The sequence below is a fragment of the Ostrea edulis genome, chromosome 1 (assembly GCF_947568905.1).
Source record: "Ostrea edulis chromosome 1, xbOstEdul1.1, whole genome shotgun sequence".
In the NCBI taxonomy this organism is placed as follows: domain Eukaryota; kingdom Metazoa; phylum Mollusca; class Bivalvia; order Ostreida; family Ostreidae; genus Ostrea; species Ostrea edulis.
In genome coordinates, this window is record NC_079164.1 from 35,810,313 (window position 1) to 35,835,837 (window position 25,525).

General features: G+C 36.8%; 1 protein-coding gene across 1 annotated transcript in view; it reads right to left on the reverse strand.

The window, feature by feature from the left end:
• The window catches only part of LOC125658106 (hydrocephalus-inducing protein homolog), a 52,526-nt gene that overhangs the window by 4,268 nt on the left and 22,733 nt on the right, over positions 1-25,525 (reverse strand). The window contains 40 exon segments of the mRNA XM_048889241.2: positions 71-516; positions 633-834; positions 1,511-1,680; positions 1,886-2,107; positions 3,656-3,863; positions 4,544-4,691; positions 4,917-5,082; positions 5,177-5,315; positions 5,427-5,651; positions 6,054-6,320; positions 6,417-6,620; positions 6,732-7,083; positions 7,411-7,674; positions 7,853-8,174; positions 8,572-8,847; positions 9,259-9,432; positions 9,795-9,933; positions 10,304-10,408; positions 12,251-12,340; positions 12,550-12,720; positions 13,202-13,453; positions 13,912-14,011; positions 14,121-14,220; positions 14,330-14,531; positions 15,012-15,344; positions 15,434-15,553; positions 15,668-15,850; positions 16,511-16,555; positions 17,252-17,527; positions 17,656-17,807; positions 17,913-18,104; positions 18,474-18,550; positions 18,660-18,820; positions 19,454-19,582; positions 19,762-19,986; positions 20,961-21,041; positions 22,344-22,485; positions 22,793-22,976; positions 23,369-23,509; positions 25,311-25,391. Coding sequence (XP_048745198.2) covers positions 71-516; positions 633-834; positions 1,511-1,680; positions 1,886-2,107; positions 3,656-3,863; positions 4,544-4,691; positions 4,917-5,082; positions 5,177-5,315; positions 5,427-5,651; positions 6,054-6,320; positions 6,417-6,620; positions 6,732-7,083; positions 7,411-7,674; positions 7,853-8,174; positions 8,572-8,847; positions 9,259-9,432; positions 9,795-9,933; positions 10,304-10,408; positions 12,251-12,340; positions 12,550-12,720; positions 13,202-13,453; positions 13,912-14,011; positions 14,121-14,220; positions 14,330-14,531; positions 15,012-15,344; positions 15,434-15,553; positions 15,668-15,850; positions 16,511-16,555; positions 17,252-17,527; positions 17,656-17,807; positions 17,913-18,104; positions 18,474-18,550; positions 18,660-18,820; positions 19,454-19,582; positions 19,762-19,986; positions 20,961-21,041; positions 22,344-22,485; positions 22,793-22,976; positions 23,369-23,509; positions 25,311-25,391 — 7,466 coding nt within the window.

The following is a 25,525-nucleotide window of genomic DNA, read 5'->3' on the forward strand; positions in this document are numbered from 1 at the left end:
AATGAACTTAAAATATCGGAATTCGGGAGACAGATAACCTTGACCTAGATAGAATCAATCCAGTGCCTACCTGGCAGTCATGTCTCCTGTGTTGCTCATGATGAGTTTCCGTGAGCTTGAGCTACCCTTGACGACCGTAGGGAATGGGATTGCTGTAGTGTCCAGGTTGACCTCCATACCCAAACACTGGCCCTTTACTACAAATAGGGTCTCATACTGCCCAGCAAACTCCATGGTCACCTCCTCAGAGAACTGAGGGATTCTGGTATTACTGGTGAAGGCCACCTCTACCTTACACATGCCATTAGGTTCCAAGGTGATTGTGTTTGTAGGAGAAATAGTAAGGGCACCTGTTGACTGGAGGGCAGGGGTCTCTGGGGTTAATGCCAGGTTAAAGGTCACAGGAGCAGGACTGTTGTTGATAATTGGAATATATTTCTTCTTCTTTGGGGCATTCTTAGTGACTTCGGAGGCTCCCAAGTCAACAATCTTGTGTCTTGGATCAGCTACTTCAACCTGAAAAATTACGATATATATTAAAAAGGAGAACTGGAAAAACCATTGAAGATCATTATAGATTGAATAAGAGAGAGGTACAAATTGATCAGATTTACACCTGTCTTTATCAATACCTTTAATTCTGTTCCAGTTCCAATTATCTGCACACTCTGTTTGGACAAACCATTGATTTCAAACCGCACAGTTTCTACATATCTTTTAGCTTCTCTCGGACAGAAGGTGAAGGTCATGTCGTAGGATTTCCCTGAGGGAATGCAGATTCCGCTCTCAAAAGTGTGTCGCAGGTAGTCATTGTTGGGGTATAAGCATTCCACACTACAAAAAAGAAAATTTTGACCGTGAAGCTTGTGAATTTCATATTCTTCATCAATATACCATATATTATAGTAAATGTGGGATTTTTTGTTGGATCATGAAAATTTGTCAAAAATGAAAGTGCCAAAATATCTATTCATATAAATGATACACTTGTTAAATGAAAATGTGCCAAAATATATCAAACTATAATTTTCAGAAAAATCTATTTTATTCCTGACACCAATATTAGTATCAAGTGTCCTTTTAATCATTGCATGTATTGACCCACAAACTCATTGTATGTATTGACCTAAGTATTCATTGTATATATTGACCCACAAACTCATTGTATGTATTGACCTATGTAATCATTGTATATATCGACCCACATAATCATTGTACACTAAATACATGCGAGGAAATCATCGTTGTGTAATTTCGCAAGAAGCATCACATGCGAAAAAATTACCCACTTTTACTTTTATATTGCTGAAATACATGTTGAAACTCCTGATCAATAGACCACCCATGAATTCACGATCACGTGATTAGACGTCCATAAGGCTTTTCGCTATATTAAGTACTCATGTAAAATAAGGAATCTACAGTATATTGACCTAGGTAATCACTGTATATATTGACCTATGTAATCATTGTATGTATTGACCCACGTAATCAGTGTATATATCGCTACCTGATTTCTTTCTTGTCTTTGTTCATCAGTGTAAGGACTTTAGTCTGTGGTGGAATGCCAGGTTTAATGATGAAGCAGTTTCCAAAGTTGTAGCTGGGGAAGGAGAAACTGAGCCCAGGGGTCACACCCAACCCCTCCAGGTTTATTACATAGCTAGGGCCATGAGAGATCTGTAACAAAAATTTCCATCTAAATGGTTGCAATATTCAGTTCTACAATAACTAATTTTTCATTAAGTAGGATTATTTTAAAATTCATTGACATCTTGAGGATAATTTCAAAGTTTGAATATATACATTGTACTACACTTATACTTTGAGGATGATGTTCATACTACACTGATACTTTGAGGACTATTTTTTACTAGACTGATACCTTGAGAACTATTTCTGTGTCTTTGAGTGTGGTCCTACACGGAGGACAGAAGGTCAGTTTACAGTTGATTCGATTTCCGTGCTCCACTCCTCCACTCATAGGTTCAATTGCCACCATCTCTCTCTTTTTGTTGGACATGTGTAGCTCCCACTGGTAGTCAGAGTGGAACTTGCCGGTGTTCAGAATGGTCAGGTTCCTTAGCTGTTTCTCATTCACCTCCACCTGTGCAATGTACCACTCAGTTTTAACACAAAATCAATAGCACTCATCCTAGAAAGGCTATTTTTCCTATCTTTTCTATCTTGGAAGAATTTTCAATATAGCTTGAGTGACTATTCAAAATTCAATAACATAATATAGATCCATAATTATTACAATTTTTTCACTTTTTATAGATTTCATGTATACACAATAGCTTAAAGAAACTGTTGTGATGATCAATCAATGAATTTTTGTCTCCAAGTAACAGTGATTCCGAAGGTTCGTCGGACATTGGCAAATGCCCGGTAATTTTTATTTTGGTCCGATCAATATCAGTTATTGGCCGGACCAAGTGTCCGATAATTTTTTTTCTAATAAATTACATGATTAGATAAATTTTCAGTTTTTAGCAGCATGTCCCAAAATTTATTCTGTTCTTTAGTCATTGCAAACAGAAAACGTGTTTACGATTAACTCATATATTTATCAATCTTGCAATCATCTTCAATTCCCCCGAGAGGGTGATAATACAATTGAGCAATAACCCGTGAAACTACAGACGTCTTTGAAGCGTTTGAATTAGGTAATAAATAGCAGGTAAATAAAGCGTTTAAACTATACTCTGATCAAGAAGTACTTTAACAACAAGGGCACATTTGATTGAACAATTTGAATTTGAGTTAAGCGAATTGCTCGAGTTTAAAAAAAAACTATATATTTCATAACACTGGTGTTGAACACGGGTTGAAAAAGTTTACTCCACTGACAAATCGATGTGAAGTGCTTGGGCTAATAAAATACGTCGTCGATGCCATTCTGGGCCAGAAAGTTCAAATTTACATGAAAGCTTCCTGACATAGTGCATATTCAAGTTTGCTAAAATCATGGCCCCAGGGGTAGGGTAGGGCGACAATCGGGGATCAAAGTTTTACTTGGGAATATATAGGGAACATCTTTAAAAATCTTTTTCTCAAGTACCACAGGGCTAGAAAGTTCATATTTACATGAAATTTTAAGCTTCCTGATATATTGTAAATTCAAGTTTGTCAAAATCATGGCCCCAAGGGTTGGGTGGGGCCAATAGGTGATTATTTTGGTCTGGTAAAATGTGATTTGGTCCAGTAATATCTCAACCATTACTGGACCAAATGTCCAGTAAGTACCAGAAGACCTTGGGAAGCACTGATGTAATAAAGAAGTATCTGTTATTCAGAATATTGGCCCCCATTAAATGATGTAGTGGTATTTGTTATGTACCGGGTATACATGTATTTACATCACATCTTTAAGGCCTTTAGAATAGGTCAATATCACATTCTGATGCAACACCCCCCCCCCCCCCCCCTCTATGAGATCAAAGATCAGGTGAATTATTGCTTTTGGTCTTTCTGTTTCTTTGTCTGTCTGTAACTTTAGCTTTGGTAATATTTTTAGCACTACAAGATAGAGGTTTCATACTCAATGAACTGAAAGGGCAAGGTCAAAGCTATGTGACTGATAAAAGTCATTCATTAATGTCAAGGCCAAATTTTCCACCAGCTGATGTGACAATGATATTCATTGTAATACCTCTCCAAATCTGATGATATTGATTCCATCCGACACAAACTCCCTGTTGATCCCCTGGGAATCCTCACACAACAGCTGGCAGTTCATGGCATACCCCTCTGCCTTTACATTCAGGGTCACTGGGAGCACTTTCCTTTTGACCTTACACACAAGGTTAAAGTTCACTTCCTTGTCTGAGTTTGGCACAAAGTACAGCTCTATTGGCATCCTGAAATGTAAATGATTAATGAGTTGATTTGAATTACGTTCTAAACCACAACACAAGCATGGATTTTCTAAAACACATGATGATCTTATGAGATTAATCTTGTGCAACAAAGCTTACGATGTGTACCAACCTAGTATTTGTCATGAGCAAGAAATCGGAAGACACGTGCAATTTATTTTGGAATAGAGCAATACTCTAGTTGAGATACATATGATTTCATACAGTAGGAACCAATCAGTTTTCAAAATAAAAAGTCATATGCAGAAAATATAGCTTGGCCATTCAAGCATTTGGACCAACCAAAAAAAGACATATTGACAAGCAATCTGTTGAACTGTTTGAACAAAAAGACATGTTTTATATGAAAAATTAAACCCAAATTGTCTTCATATAACAGCTTTAAAAACCTGATGCCAGTCAAGGGAAACTTTATCTTTATTACAAAAAGGGGAGATTACTCCATGGGACAACAGTTGCATTTAACATTAATCTCATAAAATTAATAACTAAAGATGTCCAAAAGTGAGATACAGTAAACAGACAATAAATTGATAAGTAGAATGGTTAAATGCTGGTTTATTGGCATTTAAAAGGCACGCCAAAAAATTGTGTACAGAAAACGATAAAGATTAACAAGAGAATGTTGCCCACAAATTCCCATAAGAAACACCCCAACTCACTGAGATTTGGCAGGGATGGTGGCAGACATGGGGCTGACTCCCAGGTGAGCTGCGAAGCCGGCAGAGTGACACGAATCCTCCTCAAACTGGAAGAAGAATGGCTGGTCCTCATTGTTCATCAGGTAGACTGTTTCCACTGCCTCATGTCCTGCACGTACAGAAATATTCACATAAACACTCTGCTCAGTCGGAGTTTGGAACTTGAAGGATGTGTTTCTCACGAGCACTTGTATCACTTAGGGCTTGATTACTAAACTATTATACATAGTATTTAGTAATTAGTCCCCCCAAGCGATGAAAGTGCCTGTGGTGTTTCTAGAATTAGAATAACTTTTTTGACACAAATATTAATTCCCTTTTAAAAACAACCTACCAATAAGAAGGGCTTTGAAGTTCATGTGTGACCTATCCATTGAGATGTCCGGCTCCCGAGCCTGACCCACCAACAAGAAGGGGACACTGATGTTCTGCTCAGGAATGTGAAATCTCCAGAAGGACTCCACCAGGGTCAGCTCTTGGGAAGTGAACTCAAATGAAATCTGAAATGTGAAAAAATATAATCCAATTATACAGGGTAAGACAAAATAGTTAAGTTTTTTTTACTATTGAGGATACTGTGAATGTAGTATTTACCTGGAATTTCTTTCCACATTTGACACTACCCCTAGGGGTCAGGCACTTGAATGCTGACGGTTTCTTGGCATCATCTTCATCTTCACAAGTCCATTCAAAGCTGTATGGCTGACTAGTGGGGTTTACAATTGCAAATGATCTACAAAACAGCAAAAATTACACCATTAGATTAACAAACCACAGAGCCCAATGTCTCCGTTACGTACAAAAAAACCCGCTAACTTTAAATGGAAAGGTGTCTGAAACCTACTTGGCATTCTTGACTCCCACGCCAATGCAGCTGAACTCGATGACCCTGGTATTGGGGTCTAGGGTGGATCCTGGTGGTGCTCCATTTGGTCCCTTCATCTCCGGGTTTCTCCTGGCACCACTGACATAGTCTGAGTCCTCCAGCTCAAAGTGACAGTAAGGCATCAGACTCTTACCCTTCAGACCAACCACTGGTCCCTGCTGACCTTTCTCCAGGTTAGGAATTCTGTGATCACATTTAGAAACATTACAATGATTCCATTTGTTCAAAAATTGTAAACATTCGTCACTCACTACAGTAAAACACGGTTACAGCAAACACACTTATAAAGAATCCATGCTTACAGCGAAGTGATTTTCATTCTCGGTAGTTTTAAAACATTTAATGAACTTATTGGATATAACGAATTATGTTTATAAAGAATCAAAATTGTTTGTCCTCAGCACTTCATTATACATTATAAGCATGTTTTACTGTAGTGCTTTAAAAATAATAAATGTCAGCAAACGCTGTTCTAGCTGTAAAATAAAACCATCAGCACCTGTATTAAATATCTTTTTAATTTTGTATATCATGCGATTCTCTGCCTGCAGAAAAACATTATCATTGCCTAGCTAGAGCACTTACGTGCAGATCAGTCTGCCTTCATATTCACTGACTTCCAGTGGGGCCATTTTGACAGTGAAGCTCTGTTTTTTGCCACCATTAATTGTACCAAACTCGGGTTCAATACTAAACGGCACATAGCTGGTGTCAGGCACCTCCATCCTGGACTCGGGGCGATCTCCCTCGGACAAAAAGGTCACTGCCCTCTGTGGGGGTGGGGGCATGTTTTCCATGACAACCTGCCAGCTGTAGTCCATTTTAATACTGCCCTTATTGCTGATCGTAAATCTGCAGAAAGAATCAAAATTTAATTTATGGAATAATATTTTGTGTTGACATAAAACAACTTTTGTCAAATATATCTAACTTTTTAAAATGCCTTACTCATAAACTCTGCTCTGGAACATGAGCGTGTCCTTGAAGTAGATGGATTCGACCTTGCACTCGTATTTACAGAAGTCTGCTGCTGCTGACACCAAGAGCTCGACATTTCGACTCGAGTCTGCCTGTTCAGTGTGAATGGGCTCAGTTTCAGTCTCGATGACCTTCTTTTTGGCTGGGCGGCTACTTAAGGGAGCCTTGGCACCTCTACAATATTTATCACAAGGTTATATGTGATTATGAATAAGCAGTTAAAAATGTCATTACAGATTTTTCTACAGTAATCGTGATAAATCTATCCCTGACAACCTAACCCACCCTTCACTTGATGGCTGTGGAGACGTGGGAACATCAATCCACTTCACAGTGCGGATTCTGTCATCCCAGTCGGATATCTTGTCCAGCGGCTTGTCAAACGTGATTTTGGTGACCTTACAGAGAATGGGGCTTTCTGACAAGGCCTTGGGTTGGTCAGATTTGAATGTGACAGTCATATCTTTAGCAGTGTTGGGATGAAGGTGACCCACTTGTGGAGAGAATTTAAGCTGCGGATGGTCAGGCCAGGCAAACCTCAGGCAGTCGGTTTTGGAATGATTCCTCATAGAAAAGGACAGCGTTCGGGGCTCATTGATGAAGCAGTCTCCAAATCGGATCAAGTTTGGCTTGGCAGCTGAAAAACATGATACTTTGATGCATAAAATCAGACTAAAATTATATGAACATGTACAGAAAAAGACAGTTACAGCAAACATGCTTATAATGAATTCACACTTACAGCAAAGTGATTTTCATTCCCTGTAGAATGAGCTTATTGGATATAACAAATCATGTTTATAACGAATCAAAATTGTTTGTCCCCAGCACTTCACTATTTAAAAGTGTGTTTTACTATACGCTATATAAATATGACAATAAGACATATTTGGCATTTCCTCAATTTTTAGCAGAGAGTTGAAATTCTTGAGTTTCTAGTTTTTTTCTTCTAAGCACAGCCTACCTGCTACATCATCCTCTGCCATATTGCCTTCCTCAAATTCCAGCTCTGTGCCATTCCCCACACTGTGAATGTTGTCAAGCGTAATATCATCCTGGTAACCCTCCCCCACCAGTTGAATGACAGAGTCTTCATACTGATTGTCGACCACCATCAAGTGGATGTGACCCTGTGACCTTTGAACTGCCGAGGGTTTATAGGTCACAGTGAAGGATGCAGTTTCACCTACTCCAACAATCACAGACGCAGTGTGTGGACGTTTGGTGTCTGAAATATGAGAAATATGAATGGACTCTGTTATGCATTGGCAGTGTGGGGCTTCATCAACATAAATTGATATACTGCTGATATCTTTATTGTCCAATCAGTTAGAAGGTAAAAATTTGCATATTCTTAAAATTGCAATAACTTTCTCAAAACAGCATGGATGATGGTGTAAACATACCCTCATAATCATCTTCCATGATAGCATTGGTTCCGTCAGCAGGTTTGAGTTGGAACACACTATCCTGATCAATTAAATCAATATCCACTTTACTGGGCAGAGTCCCATCATTGACAAGGACCAATGGCATTGTCTCTGAACAATTGATCAAGTTCTTTTTAAACAGCATTAGAGCCTGGCCACGCTTATTACGGACTGTTGGCTTCTGGATCGTAATCCTGGGAAGGTTTCCGTCTCCCGAAACTTCGAATATTAAGTTCTTTCCTCTGGCTTGGTTAGTAGCCACACCTTCTATGGCTGCCTCAAATATGGCATTGAAATTCTGCAAAGAGTTTAAACAATACAGGATCCCAATATTATCAAACATATCACTACTACATTTACATTTTTATTTAGAGCATTTCAGCTTCATTGGAAATTTATAACATTTCAAATTAGTTGTGACCAGGATTTTCCTCCATACTACTATAGAACAGGGCTTTATATCTGTATGTCTGGTTCAATTTGTGTGACTTTAATTGCTGGTAATTTTGAGTCAGATTACAAACTTATGAAAATATGTAATATTTTCTGTTGCATACACTTTTTCAGTGCAAGAAAAACTGCCTGCAAAAATTCCTTCCCGCATATAAATTTACACAGCTGATCTCACAAAAATATTTTTTTTCAAGGACTTATAATTTTTAATACTTTAACTAGGAAGATGGTGAGCCCTTTACCTGCATTGACGTGGGCGTGAATGTGACAGTTGCATACACATGACTATGATTCATGATCTGAGCCCTGACTGGTTCCACTTCAAAGATGTCCTGCAGTTGTCTGGTTCCCTTGGTCTGGACTGCCTTCACAGAGAACAGTATGTCACAGGGGACCTTATTAGTGTTACTGATCTTGAAGCGGGCCTTGGCTTTACGTCCAATGATCACATTGTTGAATATAAACTTCTTGTCATCCTCCCCATACACCCCGCCATCCATTGCTGTGTTTTCTACAGTCTGTAATACAGTCATGTATATTTTACTTCTGATGAGAATTACATACTGTAGATTCTACAGTCTGTTGTTTGGTTGGATGGTTCTTTTACATTCCATCAAGAATTTTTCACTCATATTGAGACGTCACCAGGGGTAGGTGAAGTACCATAAATTAAGACTTATGCTTAGCACTAAGGGCCCTAGCAGTGCGGGTTCTTTAACGTGCCAATGTCTGCCGCGACATGGAATCTCCATTTTCAAGATCATATAATAAAGACCTGTGACTCTCACATTTAAATTTGAATTCATGAGTATGTCTACACTAAAAATACAATTGATTTTACAGTATCATAAAATATTCCATGAATAAAATTCAATGACAGTTCTAAGTATTATCACATATTTCCCAAATAAATTCAATCAGTTCTATACCTGGCTGTGGTGCTGCCAAAGGGCCAGATTCTTAACAATTCTGTGTTCCTCGAAGATGGAGCCGATGTCATCGACATTGATGGATGGTGTGCAGGTCTCGGCGATGATTCGGTAGGATATTCCGTGTGGGTAGTGGTCTGATGGATCCCGGTCTGTGATGTCTATAGACAGCTCCTATACAAAAGAATCAAATCAATGTAGAACATATGATGTGAGTAAATTATCACTTGCTTTCGAAAGGCTTTCGAATGATGGGCAAGACTTCGTCGCAAATATCTGTCATCACACACCGTTTATTTTGTTTCTGAATAACATGTATAGGTTGACCCACTCAAGAGAATTGCATATTGCAGTGGGTTTCTAGTTGGGAGTTTATGAACAACAGTTGGTTTATGAGATATGTACTCTGTATAGTAGCAGAACAGAGATTTCCACAAAAATATTTCAGTTGTTTTTCTCTCCAAAGTTAGAATGTGCAGTGGTTGTTGCTCTAGTAAATCAAAATAATGGGAAATGTTGAATTTTAAGTTCATTACCTCATCAAATCTCCCCTGCATCTCTGCAGCACACTCCACCAGAATCTGCTGACTGTGATCAGGGTAGATAATTCCGTATGCTGGGGACAGAGTGAAGATCTTAAACTGAAGACGAGACTGTCCACCCACTCCTTCTTGTCTGAAAAAAAATAAACACATCAAACTTAATACTCAGTAAAAAATTAAAATAATCAAAAAAGCATTTATAAATGATTCAACACATAAATACCCATTATTCTGCTAATTTTCAAAATGTCCCAGACCGTTAGCTAAGTAAAACGATACACAGCCAATAAATTACCATGTCATATGGGACAAGACTGAAAAATTGCTGATAGAAAGGAATTTTATAACTATACCTTTACCATGTCTATAAGTTGTATTTGCTTTTGACTAATAAACAACAACAACATTTTAAATGAATTGATAAGTTGATGCTAATGAAGCTGAAATTAACTCTCTATAGACTTTTGCATTTTACGGTTGTGTAGGAGCATATGCCCCTGTACCTGAAAGGGCCTGTGCGTCTGTTAGTTTGGTTGGAGAACTGTTGATTTCTGGACATGGTGCGTTCTAGTAAACCTGCCTTGCTATAGCTGATAAACTCACTAGTACTTTGTAAAGCCAAGAAACACACAATTAGACACACAGCAAGCAAGCAATAAAACCAAGCTTTTGTAGAATCCTGTCCTAAAACTGACCAATCAAAATTTTATGTTGTGGAGCTATTCCTTGCCCAAAACTGACCAATCAAAATTCAATGTTGAGGAGCTATTTCTTGCCCAAAACTGACCAATCAAAATTTGATGTTTTTGGCCGGGGCTATTTCTTGCCCAAAACTGACCAACCAAAATTTAATGTTGGAGAGCTATTTCTTGTTTATTCATTGTCACATATAGATGAAGGTTTTATTATTTGCCAGATAGCACCAATATACTGATTTTTATGAACTACAAAAGCTTGGTTTTGTTTGTAAGAAGATAAAATCAATGCTAAGGAAAGTTCTACTATATCAACAGTGTAATCTAATCAGATTAATGTCGAATTCCTCATTCACTACAGAGCGGTGGTATATGTTACAATACTACTACATGTATTAATGAAATATGTCAGTGAAACACCAAGTGAAAGTTAGTTTTAGGGCTTTGCATTGCAATAAATTTTCTGTATCAATGAAATCTGTTGGTGAAACACAAAGTGAAAGTTACTTTTATGGCTTCGTATGCAATAAATTTTCATATTGCAATACATTGCAGTATTTTACCATATTCTGGGGGTATAATAATGTGTACTTATTTTAGCATATCTAAAATTGGGTGCAATCGGAGCTGATGCCTATTTGGCGTAATCATGATTGAGAGCTTGTTCTGTGTTTGATAATTTATGGATGAATAGAGATTTCCATATTTTAGTGCAACCAAAAAACAGTTTCACCACCAAATCTGCTAAATTTGAATCTTTTGAATCCCTCTAAAAAAAAGTACACATACTGTATTATACTGAATTCTGAAAAGTTTTGGTGTTTTTAAGTTCTTGACTTTTAATCATTATAATATTAAATGGTTTTCTCTATATAGATTATTTCAAGAGTGAAGATAATTTTTGACCAGTTTATAAAATATAAACTGGATTGTTGTAGTTTACTATAGGATTAAACATTCTTTTTGAAGAATTTATCGATGTGTAAACTCTGGACATTTTAATCACAAACTGAATAAAAGTGCTAATTTGCACTTTTATGTTAAGTTTGTGAGTAAAATGTCCGGAGTTTACACATCGATAAATTCTTCAAAAAGAATGTTTGATTCTTATAATTCCAATTCATTCACTTTATTAACAATTGCAAAAATTTGAATAGTTTCCTCGCACTATGTTATTTGTTTTCAGGCGTGTATGAATACATCGCGTTTTCGGATTTATTGATGTGTAAACTCTTGTTCAGCTTTATTTTTGTCCAATAAAAACAATTGTAATAAATAACATTGGAATTATACTGAAATGACAAAGCAAATAGTTGTTGATAAGAGGGAACAATAAACTTCCTATGGTCCTCTAAGCCAGTTAATAGGCATGTGAGATTAAGTGTTAATAAATGAATATTCAATGGTTTAGTAAAAGGAAATAAATTTCAAGATAAGATCTATGTTAAGAACAGTGTATAATAACCTGATATTCCAGAAAGATATTGTGATACGATATTTTTATGACTGTATTACACTACATCAATGTATTGCATTGCCCAGCCCTAATTATTTGCACCAAAGACTATTTTAAAAGACTATTTCTAATTGTGCAATCTCTACAGTCTTGAAGAATGTCTACTCTAAATGATCGAGTTACAAACTACAATTCACCTCCACCTCGGTATCTAGATTAACTACAGGTCTACCATTCAGATTAACTACAGGTCTACCATTCAGATTAACTACAGGTCTACCATTCAGTAAACCCCTCACCTGACTGAGTCTGTCTTCTTTGGTTTCGCCACTGAGCGACCCGAGCTTGAGCCATCTCGAGATCGACTTCTTTTGTTGTCTTTAACAGGTCTATGTAAAACAAGCAAAATTACTTTCTTTTGAAATTCACATCTAGTTTATAAATATCGATGTTATATGTCATATTCTATGTGATTACAGGCAGAAATACATATGAGAGATTTTTGGCAACATGGAACTTGAAGTCGTCAGTAGACAGTTTAATACGCATGGTCAATTTACATGATCCTGTGATTACAAGTAGATACTTTGATACATACGGGCGATTTCCACGACCTTGAGCCTGCTGTGTGTCCTTGTCCTTCTGCATTAAGGTGACAGTGTATTTAAACTCATATTTGCCCTGGTTGTAAATAGTGAATTGTTTCTGTTTCTTGTTATTTACGAGTAGAGCTCCAAAGTTGATGTCGCTGATTGGTGATATTGAGTATCTGAAAAGGAAACCAAAAAAATTGTAAGAAAATCCGAATTGATAAATCAGTGATGGAATGTTTGAAAGTATCAAGTTACTTAAGAAATAAGTTTTATTTCTGAAAATACATAAGGGTATGAACTGCGACGCTTCACGCAGGCATCCTTCATGAATCATGTTAATTGTTAACGTTTCAATAAAGGTATGCCAGCGTGAAGTGTTACAGTTAATACCCTCACGCATTTTCAAAAATGAAGATTATTTCTTATATTTATAACAGTCTACTTTCATTTCTGTCAGAATTCCCAATCATTAAAATAAAAGTACTATATTCATCTGTATTCACACACGCATTGTTTACAAGTGCAACACGTTCATGAGGAAATGGCTATCATTAAAATTTGTAGTGATATCAAAGGCAAAAACTTTTTAAATGTAAATATTAAGGAATAAAATCACATGGAAAATGATGTTTTTTTAACATAAGCGTCTTTTCTTACTTTGCAAATTCAGCTTCTGCGGAGACTTTGATGGGAATGTTAGCGATGATTTCTCCTCCATCACCGAGCCTGGGCTCGATCACCTGGCATTTGAGGATGGGCTGCTCCTTGATGTGAACCTCCTTGTTGGATTTGAAAGACACTGTGACTGGCTGGGGTCGGTCGTTCATGTTCAGAGTCATCTTGCTTGGGTTCACAGTGAACAAGTCCCAAGGATTGGGGTTCTTGGGATCACAGTTGTCAAACACAAAACTGGGGGGGAAAATCAAGGTAATTTTAAATCAATAACTGTAACACAACACATTATTTAAACAAAATATCAAAAGTGGCAGCAAAGGTACAACAGCTCAGTGCAACTGTAATCCAGTGGGATTTTACCAGGATTTATTTTGATATTTACATGAATTTGTCAGAATACTCCCAATTTCTCACAAAATCCAAATCATCTTTGTAATATTGACCTTGACATAGATTGTAATGACTCTCAAAACAAAAGGTTGACTTCTGAGCAGGAAACAGACATAGAAAGGTATCCATACCATGTACATAAAATTCTACCAGACTTCAAATGTTGGACCAAATCATTGATGCCTGTACCCATTCAGCTAAACAATAGCCATATTCAATTGCTAGATCTATATATTTTTCACTTATTATCTAAATAAATTACATTGATAGGAAAAACTTTCCAGATTTGGTAGGGAACTTACTTGTACTGAATCTCAAATTTTCCTTTATTCTTTAGGTGACATGTCAGTTTTTCTTCTTGTCCAACTTTTACGGTTCCAAAATCTAGTCCTCCGTCATTTCCTGAAAAAAATTTCAAATAATTCATTATCAGCCTGAAGTGTTTTAACCAAGTTTACCAGCCATCTGAACAAAAGTCATTTCTGACTTATCATTTTCAGGCTTGGCTAACCTTTTTGGAAGCTGACGTCGAGAGCCACGTCGTAAGCCTCGGCCATCACCTGAATAGCTTCATTGGAGAATAATCCAGTGATCTCCTGAAGATCAGACACCTGTAAAAATAAATCATGCAATTAAAAAATCAATCAGTTCAAAATCAATCACTTCAAGCTCTATGACAAGCTCAGCAAATATTGATGTCAGAATCTTCAGTCTACTGACCTCTAGTCTAATCATCTTCTTAATTGTTGAGACAGGCTTCATGGCCCTGAAGTAGGCATGCAGTGGGACCTCAGACAGAGGTTCTACCACGCCGTTATCCTCCGCCAGCGTGAAGTCGTCCCCGAGGTTCTCCCAGCCCGTGATCTTCCATTTCACTGGCAGCTGGGTGTTGTTCCTCATATAAATTGTCTTGGTATCTTTCCTGCAAAAAATACAGAAATCCTCGATACAATAAAACATGGATACAGCAAACACACTTATAATGAATTCACTCATACAGCAAAATGATTTTCATTCCCTGTTGTATAAAACATGGTTTTAAAACTTGTTGGATACAACGAATTATGTTTATAACGAATCAATATTGTGCATCTCCAGCACTTCGCTATGAACGTGTTTTACTGTATAATGCATAAACAAGAGGACTTGACCAGCTGAACTTCATACTCTTGTTCATGAAATGGACCGCTCTCTGGGAAAAGGGGTCTTAATGACATTTTTATCGAAAATGAGATTTTTTACTAGAAATTGGTGGTAATGGTCAATAAGTCCGGTTTTGTCAGAGAGCGGTCCATATAGTGACAAAGCAAACACATGTATACAATGAGAACTTATAAAATGATAAAACTTGAAAGATGTCAGGATACAAGAACACCACGAGAACTCCTAATGAACAGTTTACCTGTGTAACAGCACACTGTCAAAGTGGAACACTTTCTTGTCCAACTCCAGAGACGGCAGGAAAGCATCACAGCAGACTTTAAACACAACAGGTTCAGGGTTTTCCCGTATACAGCACACAATCTTATCCTCATAGTGTCCCTCGTGTCGGGGGTAAGCCCAGATCGTGAGGGGCTGAGACTCCCCAGGTTTAAGGATCATGCTGGGTGGATCTAAGATGAACGTTTCTCCTTTACTGTCTTCCAGGTAACAGAAGCTGATGTCAGCCTCCAGGGGTGAGGTGTTACACATCGTGATCTTCTCCATGGTCTCAGGGAATCTACCACTCTTCATGCTGAAATAAAACACACTTATGCTTTACTTCATTCACAAAAAATTAAGAAAGACATCCATTTCTACTGGAAATTTCATTTCGAATCTTACTCAGCTCTTGATTTTCCTGGAGACAGGGGGCCAAATTCAAATGTTTCTGTTGCAAGGATGTACTTCTTGTGTACAATTTCATCAGATTTCTTGCTCTTCTTTCTGTTAGGAAACACAATCCTGGAAAGAGAAAAATTTCTTGCCAACAATACTAATGATAAAATTCCATATATATTCCTTTGGATTGATACAAGGTTTTTAACCGCTAGAAAGAAAACGTGACTGTGACAGTACCTGGGCTCTCGGCTGATGGAGGGGAATGCACACACCCCTCGACAATATAGCTGATACCGTCTACGAGTTCCAATAATTTCAAAATTCAGGGTCTGGTCAAACTGACCAAGCTCTTCAGACTGAAATCGCAGCCGAATCACAACTTCTCCATTTGGTGGGATCATCCAGCGGAAGATAGACAGTCTACAAAAACATCCTCACATGTTAAAATCATCTTCATAAATCATGTTCACTATCCATAGTTCTATATCTCCCATTTATCATGTATAAACACATCATAAAAATTTATAATTTATAGAAATTAATGTGAATTTTTGGAATTTTTCAAGATATCTTCAGTCATTAAAATAATAATTGAAATGAAACAAAAATATTCAGAAACTATGACAACGAAGTACTTGCACAAAGAGTGTATTAAAGCATTATCAAGTAATCTATGAGGACACAAAATAAATTGAATGAAATACCCATGAAATAAACAAGCTCAAAAGATTACGATTATTAGTGGTTAGCTACATAAAGCATTAGAAGGTGACTAGCCACTCATACTAAATACCACCACCAATACAACAGCAACAGGTATTCCTCTCTTACTTAATAGTGTGTAATGCTATGTACGGTGGGTAAATGCTAGATGTGATATTTGACTTCTTGATATGCACCATGGAATACAATACTCATAGAACTGAATGTGTGGATTTTCTAGAACAAACCTGTCTGTTTTCTTAACTTTCATCACAATTCTGAATTAGCCCTCTAGCAGAATGTTATGTTTGTGGTCTAAAAGAGTTACCTCCCTTACACACTGTGATAGATGGCGTTACGTGCTAGGGCAATACTTACTTGGGTTTTTTGGCCTCACCAAGAGCCACACCTTCCCCTGTTGAGCTGTAAGGAGACACAGTATTCAGCATGCACACATACAGGCAGGTAATTAGTCTGGGAGGGGATCAAAACAGGTTAGAGGCAGATGGGGAGGGGTGTGGTGAGGAACAGAAATATTCTTGCTACCCCTGCATTTGGTTTGGGAGGTATAACTATATCCTCTAAGTATTAATTCTATAATGTAAGCAGGGATAGCATGCTGTGGACTGATTCATGTTGTTGGGTGGTTAGGAATAAATTGGACTCATTGCTACCACCTCATCGAAGCCAAAATCATTGTTAAAAAGCCGAAGCATGCACCAAAGCAAATTTAAGGGCCAACATGCTGTAAGTAATTTGACTGTGAAGTTATTTCATTACTCCAAGCAGGTTGATATGACGAGAGCAATGTGGCTCATTTTTCTTATAATAACAGCTGTTTCAAATTAATTTGTTAATATTGTTACAGCAAAATTCATTTAGTAAAATTTCAAAATTCATACACAAGTTCTTGTTTATCACAACAATATCGTCATTGTGTTAATAACATCTACAAAAAAATGTTAAAATTTGTGTCCAAATTCTGAACTACAGTAAATGACCACCTTGAGGACTTAGGACCTACTACACCTAGAGGTGACAGGGATTAGCATTAATAGTCCAATCTTCCTAGGGAACAAACCACCAGGAAATTCACCAACAAACCAAACCAGACCTTACCTTAAGGCATCTATATCCGACACGGGGGTGGTGGCCCCTGGTGGTGGAGAGACCACCTGCATGGAGTTTCGGCGTGACGAGGTTTTTCCTGTCCCTGTCCCAGTGCGCTTCTCTGCACTCTTCTTGCGCTCCCCCTTCTTATCTTCCTTGTCCTTTTTATCGTCTTTGCTTCCCTTCCCGGCCTTGCCTTTAGTAGGGGTGGTGTGTTCCTTGTCAGGGGTCACTGATTTCTCTTCCTCTGGTTCCAGTTCTTTAGGGTCAGGGGCCCCAATATTTCTGTACATGATTAAACACAGCATTGAATATCATAATTTTGAAATAATAAAAACTTTTTAATATTTCTTTCTGGCCTACTTTCAATTTCTCGTTGATTTTGAAATTAACACTTGAAGTAAAAGACTCACGGATCATCAGGAGATGATGCAACAAAAATGTAGCGGCCTCCAAATTCACTGACAGGTGGCGCTCTCCTCTTAACTGGGAAAGGAACCACAGCAAATGAGGCAGGAGGTGGGATTGGTGGCCCCTTAGGACCAAGACCTAGCCCATCTAGGACCTAAAAATGAAAGTACGTTCATTAAGAGATATATGTATTAAATCTGACTTTAATGATTTTTCAGTGCTTCAGATAAACATCTTTTTCTCTGCACAGTTACTGCACCTCTTCCATGGAGGGAAGTCTGCCAGCTTGTAGAACTTTGTCGTAAGCAGTCACTGATTTATCCGAGCAGTCAATTATGATGTTAGGCACCCCTACACCATCCTCTTCCTTCTCCTTGGCCCCGTCAACATCAAACATGACCTCACCGTCTGTTCCATCTCCCTCTCCTTGTTGGGCAGCTTTCTCAGCAGCCTAAAACAGAAATTTTTCAAAATGACTTTTTTTTATATTGTAGTGGTAAAACATACTTAATAAAATTGTATTAATTGAAAGTATAAAAATTTGCTAATATTGGAAATTACAAAATTCATCTTATTCAGCAAATTTAAAAAAAAAATCATGCACTTTAAAATTGAAAATAAACACCTTAATCCATAGACCTAAGTGAATACGAAACAAGGAGTAATTTACTGATATTTATCACAGCAGTTGTGATATACTTTCTGTAGAAAAATTGTGATGAAGTGCCATTCAACCTGAACTAAAAAGTTCGAGGTACAATGTCAAAGTCTCGCAGGACTACAGCAAACACTGATCTCTTTTGCTGTGACAAACACTGACCTCTTTTGCTGCCTTCTCTGCATTCTCCCTCTCAATCTGTTTCTGTCTTTCCCTCTCCTTGTCTTTTTCATGTTTATCTACAAACAAATTCCTTAATTTCATTTACTGCGAACTCGCAACTGTTTTCACAAGATTTTCTAAGAGATATTAAATAAATAAGAAATTAAAATCTTTAATGTCTCTGACCTTTCCCCCCTTTGCCTTTTTTGCCTGACGGTGGATGGTGGGCGGCGTCATCCTCCGACTTTTCCGATGGTGTGGGCGGCCTCTTTAGACTCAAAGTCGTCCTGTCCCAGAACTCAATCATTTCCACGATGTCCTTCATTGCATGCTCAAATGTACGGAATCTGTCACAAACAAAATTTGTATTTAGAAATCAACTCAAAATTATACAGCATGAAATAATTATTTTTGTTGATAGCATGTTTCTTGAGGTCTGGATTTGGTTGTTGAAGAGTTATTGTTCTTTACAGTTGTGCACTTTCTCTCAGATAGGGAAGGATGTCCAGACCACAAAACATTGAAACTTAAATACTCATGACAAGAATGGTATTACAGAAGTCTACAACATGTAAAAATTATAACAACTAGAACTGTCCTAAAAGGACTAATACACCCCATCCCCCTGGCACATATTATGGATGGCGGGAAAGAGAGAATTGGTGCTCATTGAACAATAAAGATTATTTTAAAGATATACTCAGGACGATGACAGCATAATGAAAACACACCCCATCAAAATGGAAAAAATATCATAACTTCCTTGAACGTTACAAAATCTCAATCAAAATAGTAGGGGCACAACTTCATTATTCATATAAGATATATACATATATACATAAAGTTTTAATCAAATATGTTCATCAGTCTTAAAGGTATACACTGGACTAATTATGTCTATGGATGAACAGACAAGGTGATTCCAGTATACCCCCCTAACCTTGGTTCCCTATAGAAATAGTGAGCATAATTAACTATACCTCTGCATGAGTAAGATTTCCGATTCCTTAGGAGGGGGAGGAACTTCCTCCTGTGGCGGGTCTGTTGGTTCCTTTGCTTTGTCTTTCCCTTTATCATCCTTCTTTCCATCTTTACCCTTCTTTGCTTTCCTAAAGTAATTGAAAACTTTGCTTTAGAATATGTACGACCACATCCATTGCTGCAGCTTGTTCATGTAAACATGATATCATTGATTATACAAATAGCATGCAAAAATGAGCTTGACAGCTATTTAACAAAAAATTTCCAAATTGCAAAAATAAACAGGTCATAACTCATATGTTCTTACTTCTCCTCCAGTACCGTGTCACTTTTCTCCGTCTGATGAGACTCAGGGCGTTCATTGGCCCCTGTTTTACTGCTGTGTTCTCCGTCCTGTTTGCCCCCGGCTCTTGATGCCTGAACACGCGAGTCCAGTGCACTCTGGGGTTTGCCGGTGGCTGTGCTCTTCTTTCCGTCTTTGGCAGGCTCCTCTTTTTTCTCTGCAGTCTTTTTCTTTCCTTTCTTCAGAGCTCTACAGTCATTGAAGTTTTAGAAGAGTAAGTTTTCATATTGAAACGAAAATGCACGATATTGGTGCTGACTACTTTGTTTTTGTTAGTTATTTCATAATCAACTGATTTATAATAGTTTGAATTTCAATTCCTTTATAAAAACAGATGAATTTTTAGTAAATAATACAACTTCAAGAAAAAAACAAAAAAAACAAAAACAAACAACACAAAAGTCACAAAATGACCACAGGTGTACAAATGAAATCCAGACAAGTTCATCTGTCTCACAGGATTTAAAACCAACAAGTGACACATCAGACAAAACAACACTCTTAGATTCAATTGCACATAAAATCAAAACGACTGTTACTGCACGGCCCAGGATTTGGTGAGTACTGAGTTAGTACAGGTAATCTTACTGCACTGTCCACTATCTGGTTAGTACTGTGTTAGTACAGTGTAATCTTACTGCTGTTGCTCATTAGTGTGTGCTACGTGATGCCCTCCTCCCTTGTGGTGTCTACCACAGAATATCAACACATATTAACAGACAGAATTCCACCCTAACAGTTAACATTTCTTCACATTCTACTGACAAAATCTTAAACATTAATCAAACCCAACCTCATATATATTTCTATGTAATGTTAGTTACTTGGTAAATACTCCAAGGTTCACAATTCTTTTTAAAAATGACCATTTTATTTCTTTTCCACATACATGGAACCAATAAACTGTACACAGTTTTGAATTTGCTCCAGAGTATTTTGATGTTTTTAAGCAAAATCTATTTCAATATAATTTTTATTTAAGATTTTATTTTTGTAATACATACAAATTGTACATGGTATTTCACTGTGGTGTTAATTTCATGAATTTCCATCCCACAAAAGTGACAAAAATAGACTAAAAGTGAAACTAAATCTGTCATACAGTATGTTGAGTTTTGTAGAACTTCATAAGATGTATGCACAGTATAAAATGGAAGGCTTACTTTTCCTCCTCCTGTTTCTGTCTCTCAATTTCCTCCAGTTCTCTCTGTTTCCTCTCTCTTTCCAATCTTTCCTCCATCTCCCTGTAACCAACGGTACGATTGTCAATGTAAACATTATAAAAATTTTCAAATAATATGGTTTCATAATTTTTCATTGAATGCCAATTCTAGTTGTTTTCATGGTTGTGCCAGACTATGATCTGTGATGTACAAAATTTGTTGATAAATGAAGAACATAGGAGTAGTTTATAAAGAAATTTTGTATTTTTTGTAGGGATGGCAATCGAATATAGAATTGCCAATGGTTAACCGCAACTTGTTCCGACCGATTAACTGGTTAATCATATCAAAATATACATTTTGTGACATAGTTAATGGCTTCAATTTATCAAGTTTGCTCTGTTTATATGCACAAAAATGCAACACATCCGTAATATTCTGTTGATGTTTAATTAGAACATTAAATGCACTAAGTGTGAGAAAACAAAGAAAGCATGAAACATGCACGAGACTTCAGAGAGAAATAAATCACAAAGTCCAGACTTCACAAGTTTATTCTACACTTTCACCATCATCTGAACTAAGTTTTAGTTAAAAAAAATTTAACAGCTAATTTTTTGACAAATCCACAAAATTTACTGCACATGAAAATTTATGAAACCACAGTACCCTAAATCATAACATTCAGCAAGGCTTGTCAGAATCAATGTACGACTTTAATGATATAAAATGCTGATTTAAATACTTTAGATTCCTAAATATATGCGAGGAAGTTATTAATGCATAATTTTGCAAGAAGCACCATTTGGAATAAAATCAATCACTTTTATTTCCTATATTGCTGAAATACATGTAAAAACTCTGGATCAACAGACAACTTGTAAATTCACGTTCTTGCACTTGATGTCTACGAGTCATTTCACAATATCAAATACTCATGTAAATATAGGAAATCTACAGTGTTTATTACGATCAAGATTCATTTCCGTCTAATCTTTTTGGGCGTACCCTTTGCAAATCCATAAATCTCACCATATGAATATTCTTAATATGTTAATTTTACTCTACAGGTTTACAAATGTGTGGGTGTGGAACAGTATCATATTTTCTTATCATCATGATTTAGATACTTGTGAAAATAAATACTTGCATTGTATGTGAAATCTAAGGTACTGTAGATTCAGAAATTGTTGTGAGACTATATTTGGGATATAGCATTGTTAAATTATACTCAGGCAAAAAGAAACTTTTGCAAATAACCAATACTGCAATAATAAGCACAAAGAATAGAAAAGATTGCAAGGACTAAATTTTGGTGTTTTTGAATTTTCAGAAAATTTCCCCAAAACAAAATGCATACAAATAAAATGATAAAATACTGACTTCCTGATTCTCTCCTTTTTTATTTCCAGCCGTTTCCTGTCGACCTCTGCCTTCTCTTTGTCAGACAGTGCATCATATTCGTCCTCCGACATTTCCTCCAGTCTCTGTTTGTCTTCTTCTGCCTGCAGCTTCTCCTGACGCTCTGAAAAAATAAATCCAATTCTCAGTCATTGTATTTCAAAGATTCTGAATTGAATGCAACAGTCAGTCGATTTATTTCAAACACTCTGAATAACATTTAACTGTCAGTCAAAGAATTTAAAATGTTCTGACACAATATCAACTCTCAGTCCAATTACAGCAGCTGTATTTCACACATTCAAAATAATATATATACGTAATTGTTGGCCACACAATCTTAAATACAAGTTTCATCTGACCCAAAACTATCATCACACCTCAGTCATGCTGAATTCTATCACACTCCTCAATAGTGTGTAAAATTTTACCTCTTTCTTCCTCAGCCTTTTTCTCCTGCTCTTTCAGTATAGTGTAGTCTAGTTTCATGGTCACAAAGTATATAAATCGACGATTGTTTAGTGACCGCAATATGGCATGCGCAGTGATATACAGATTCTGGGCAAACATGTTCTCGAGCCCGTCAAACACCACACCCCTGTGGCAGTCGTTCAGCTGGAAAAAATGTAGTTCTACATAATCCATGTGTAAAGGATGGTATTATATTGAAAACAAAAGGGGATGAAATGTTTCAGCCAGTTACCATACGACTAACAGGTAAAAGACTTGCTCTTGATTTAATCCGGTGCTACAGAATGTTTATTTTGAGTCGGAACTACATTGTAGTTACCGTACATTGGGTAATTTTGGTGCTCTGGATATATTGGATTTTTTTGGTGGATGAAAAAGTTTGCCAAATATAAGAGCACTAAAATTGCTGTCCATATCAATGATACACTTGCCAAAAAATAAAGCAATTTTTTTTCAACCTACTTTTTGGAGAAAATATTCCCCACACCAAAATGATTCAAAATATGGTATGTCAGTTCTACAGATATCGTGCTTACCTGGAGCCTGTCTGACAGAATCTCCACAATCAGGTCCTCAGGCAGCACACAGCTCATTAGGCCCTCCTCCCCCGCTACACTGGCACTGACACTAAGGCGCCGCGCGATGGGGGCTGCCAAAGGTGGAGGACTGCTGGGAACCTGTTCATAGAGACAGCAAACATTTAAACTATCGGTAAACCAGTCTGCCATACAAATATCAAAACGGTTTGTCAATCAAAGTTCAAAACTAGAATTATACATGTATATATTCAATTTAATATTATTAGGATTAATTCACTATGGGTTGTAATCCTGCAAAGCTAGGTGTTAAAACAGTCAAATGGTATATGTAAATGTTTTTTATATGCAGTCCAACTGCTGATGTCAGTTTCATCAGGCCATTCCAAGTTACCCCACTGTAGATGTCAATTGCATTTTAATGGCTGATGCTCATGGTCACCAAATATCTCTGCCAGAAATTTTATCTTTAATAGCATAAAAAATCTCTTTTAACTGTGATAAACTTGGAATGGTTTTACTACATTCAGTGCCACAAAACAAGGGACTGCAGACTTAATTAAACCAACAAAAAAAAAGAAATAAAAAAATATTGACTGGAATCAAGAAGTAATATCAGTTTATCAAACGTTGAGATCACAGGGGCTAAGCCCGTTTTGGGCCCGCACTCTGTGATATACCATAAATATCTATATTTATGGTATCAGAGAGTTCAGGCCCAAAACGGGCTTAGCTCCTGTGGTAGAGATTACAAAATATTGTTTCATTGCTTGATTATTTTTTTTGTGTGGGAGATCAAACACTCTTGGGTTAATTTTGAAACCCTGATTCTTATTAATGGTGATCCATGTACCTGAAGATTAGACTTTTTACAACATCCCTGCAGCGCATCCTGCTAATTTAAAAATATGAATGGATTGTAACATATCCTACACTCAATTTCCTACTAAGAGACTCAATTCTGTACCAATAGAAATTCTATCTATAAAACTTTACCAGGAAAGCAAAATTAATGTAGAGGATTCAAGCTTGTATTATACCACAAATATTGTAATACATTGGTAAAATATTACAAAGCAACCTTTCAATTCAGGTAAATTTATGTAACTAAAGAGGCTTTTGGTTAACATTGCTCATTAATAAATGAATTGCTCATTAATGAAAAAATGAATATAATAATGAAAACAATACTGTGACCTAAAACTGAGCCAATGGGCACAATCCACACTAAATGAATCCTCTACAGCTGAATCAGTCAGCTTGTCAATGTGCAGCATTGCTGTTCTGCCAAAAATTTTAGATCTGAGAGATTTTTTTCTTACACATTCCTATATGAAACTTATGATACCTATTTTTGCTCAACCTTTGTTTTAGGAACTGTGATTTGAACAAACTAAAATCTACACTACAAAGAGAGATGCCATGATTTGAAGAATTTGAATCCACTCTGAGTTTTCACACAATTTTATAAATGCAAATATTTGGTCAGCAGATTTTGAAAAACATTTTCAAATAATCTATTTTATTTCACTATAATTTCTTTACTCCCCTTCAAAGGTGACATGAACTTTCATTTCATCAGATTTGAATTCCATAAACCAAAGTGCATACTTTGTAGTCAGAACATTGATTTTCGAGGACAAACTTGATCAGAGAAGCATTGTTTTCCAAATTGTTATTGTTCATTAAACAGATATTTGAAATACAGGTACAATGTACATGCTAAAATAGACTTATTGCATTTACATTAGCAACAAATAAACAAAAATTAAATGCCAACTAAAGTGTAGATACATTTTTGTACAAAAAATGAATAAAACATTTTCTTACACAACACAACATTAATAAGGTGAAACATATTAAAATTAAAGGCGATTAAAACAAAACTGGAAATTGTGTGCGTATAGAAATAACACAAAGGGGTGCGTTACAACAGAAGCACCTTCTCCGCATGAGGCCCCTTGGTGAGCGGGGGATGACCTGCCCCGCCTTTCTCCGGTGGGTGTCCGTGACCAGGAAGAGCCTGTAATGTGGTCAGGGTCTTACTACTGGTTTGCTGGAGATTAGTAAGGAGGGTTAGTAATGGATGAGATGAAGTTTCCCCTCATTTTTCCAATGTAACAGAAAAAAAAGGACAAAAATCAGGCTGAAAATTTT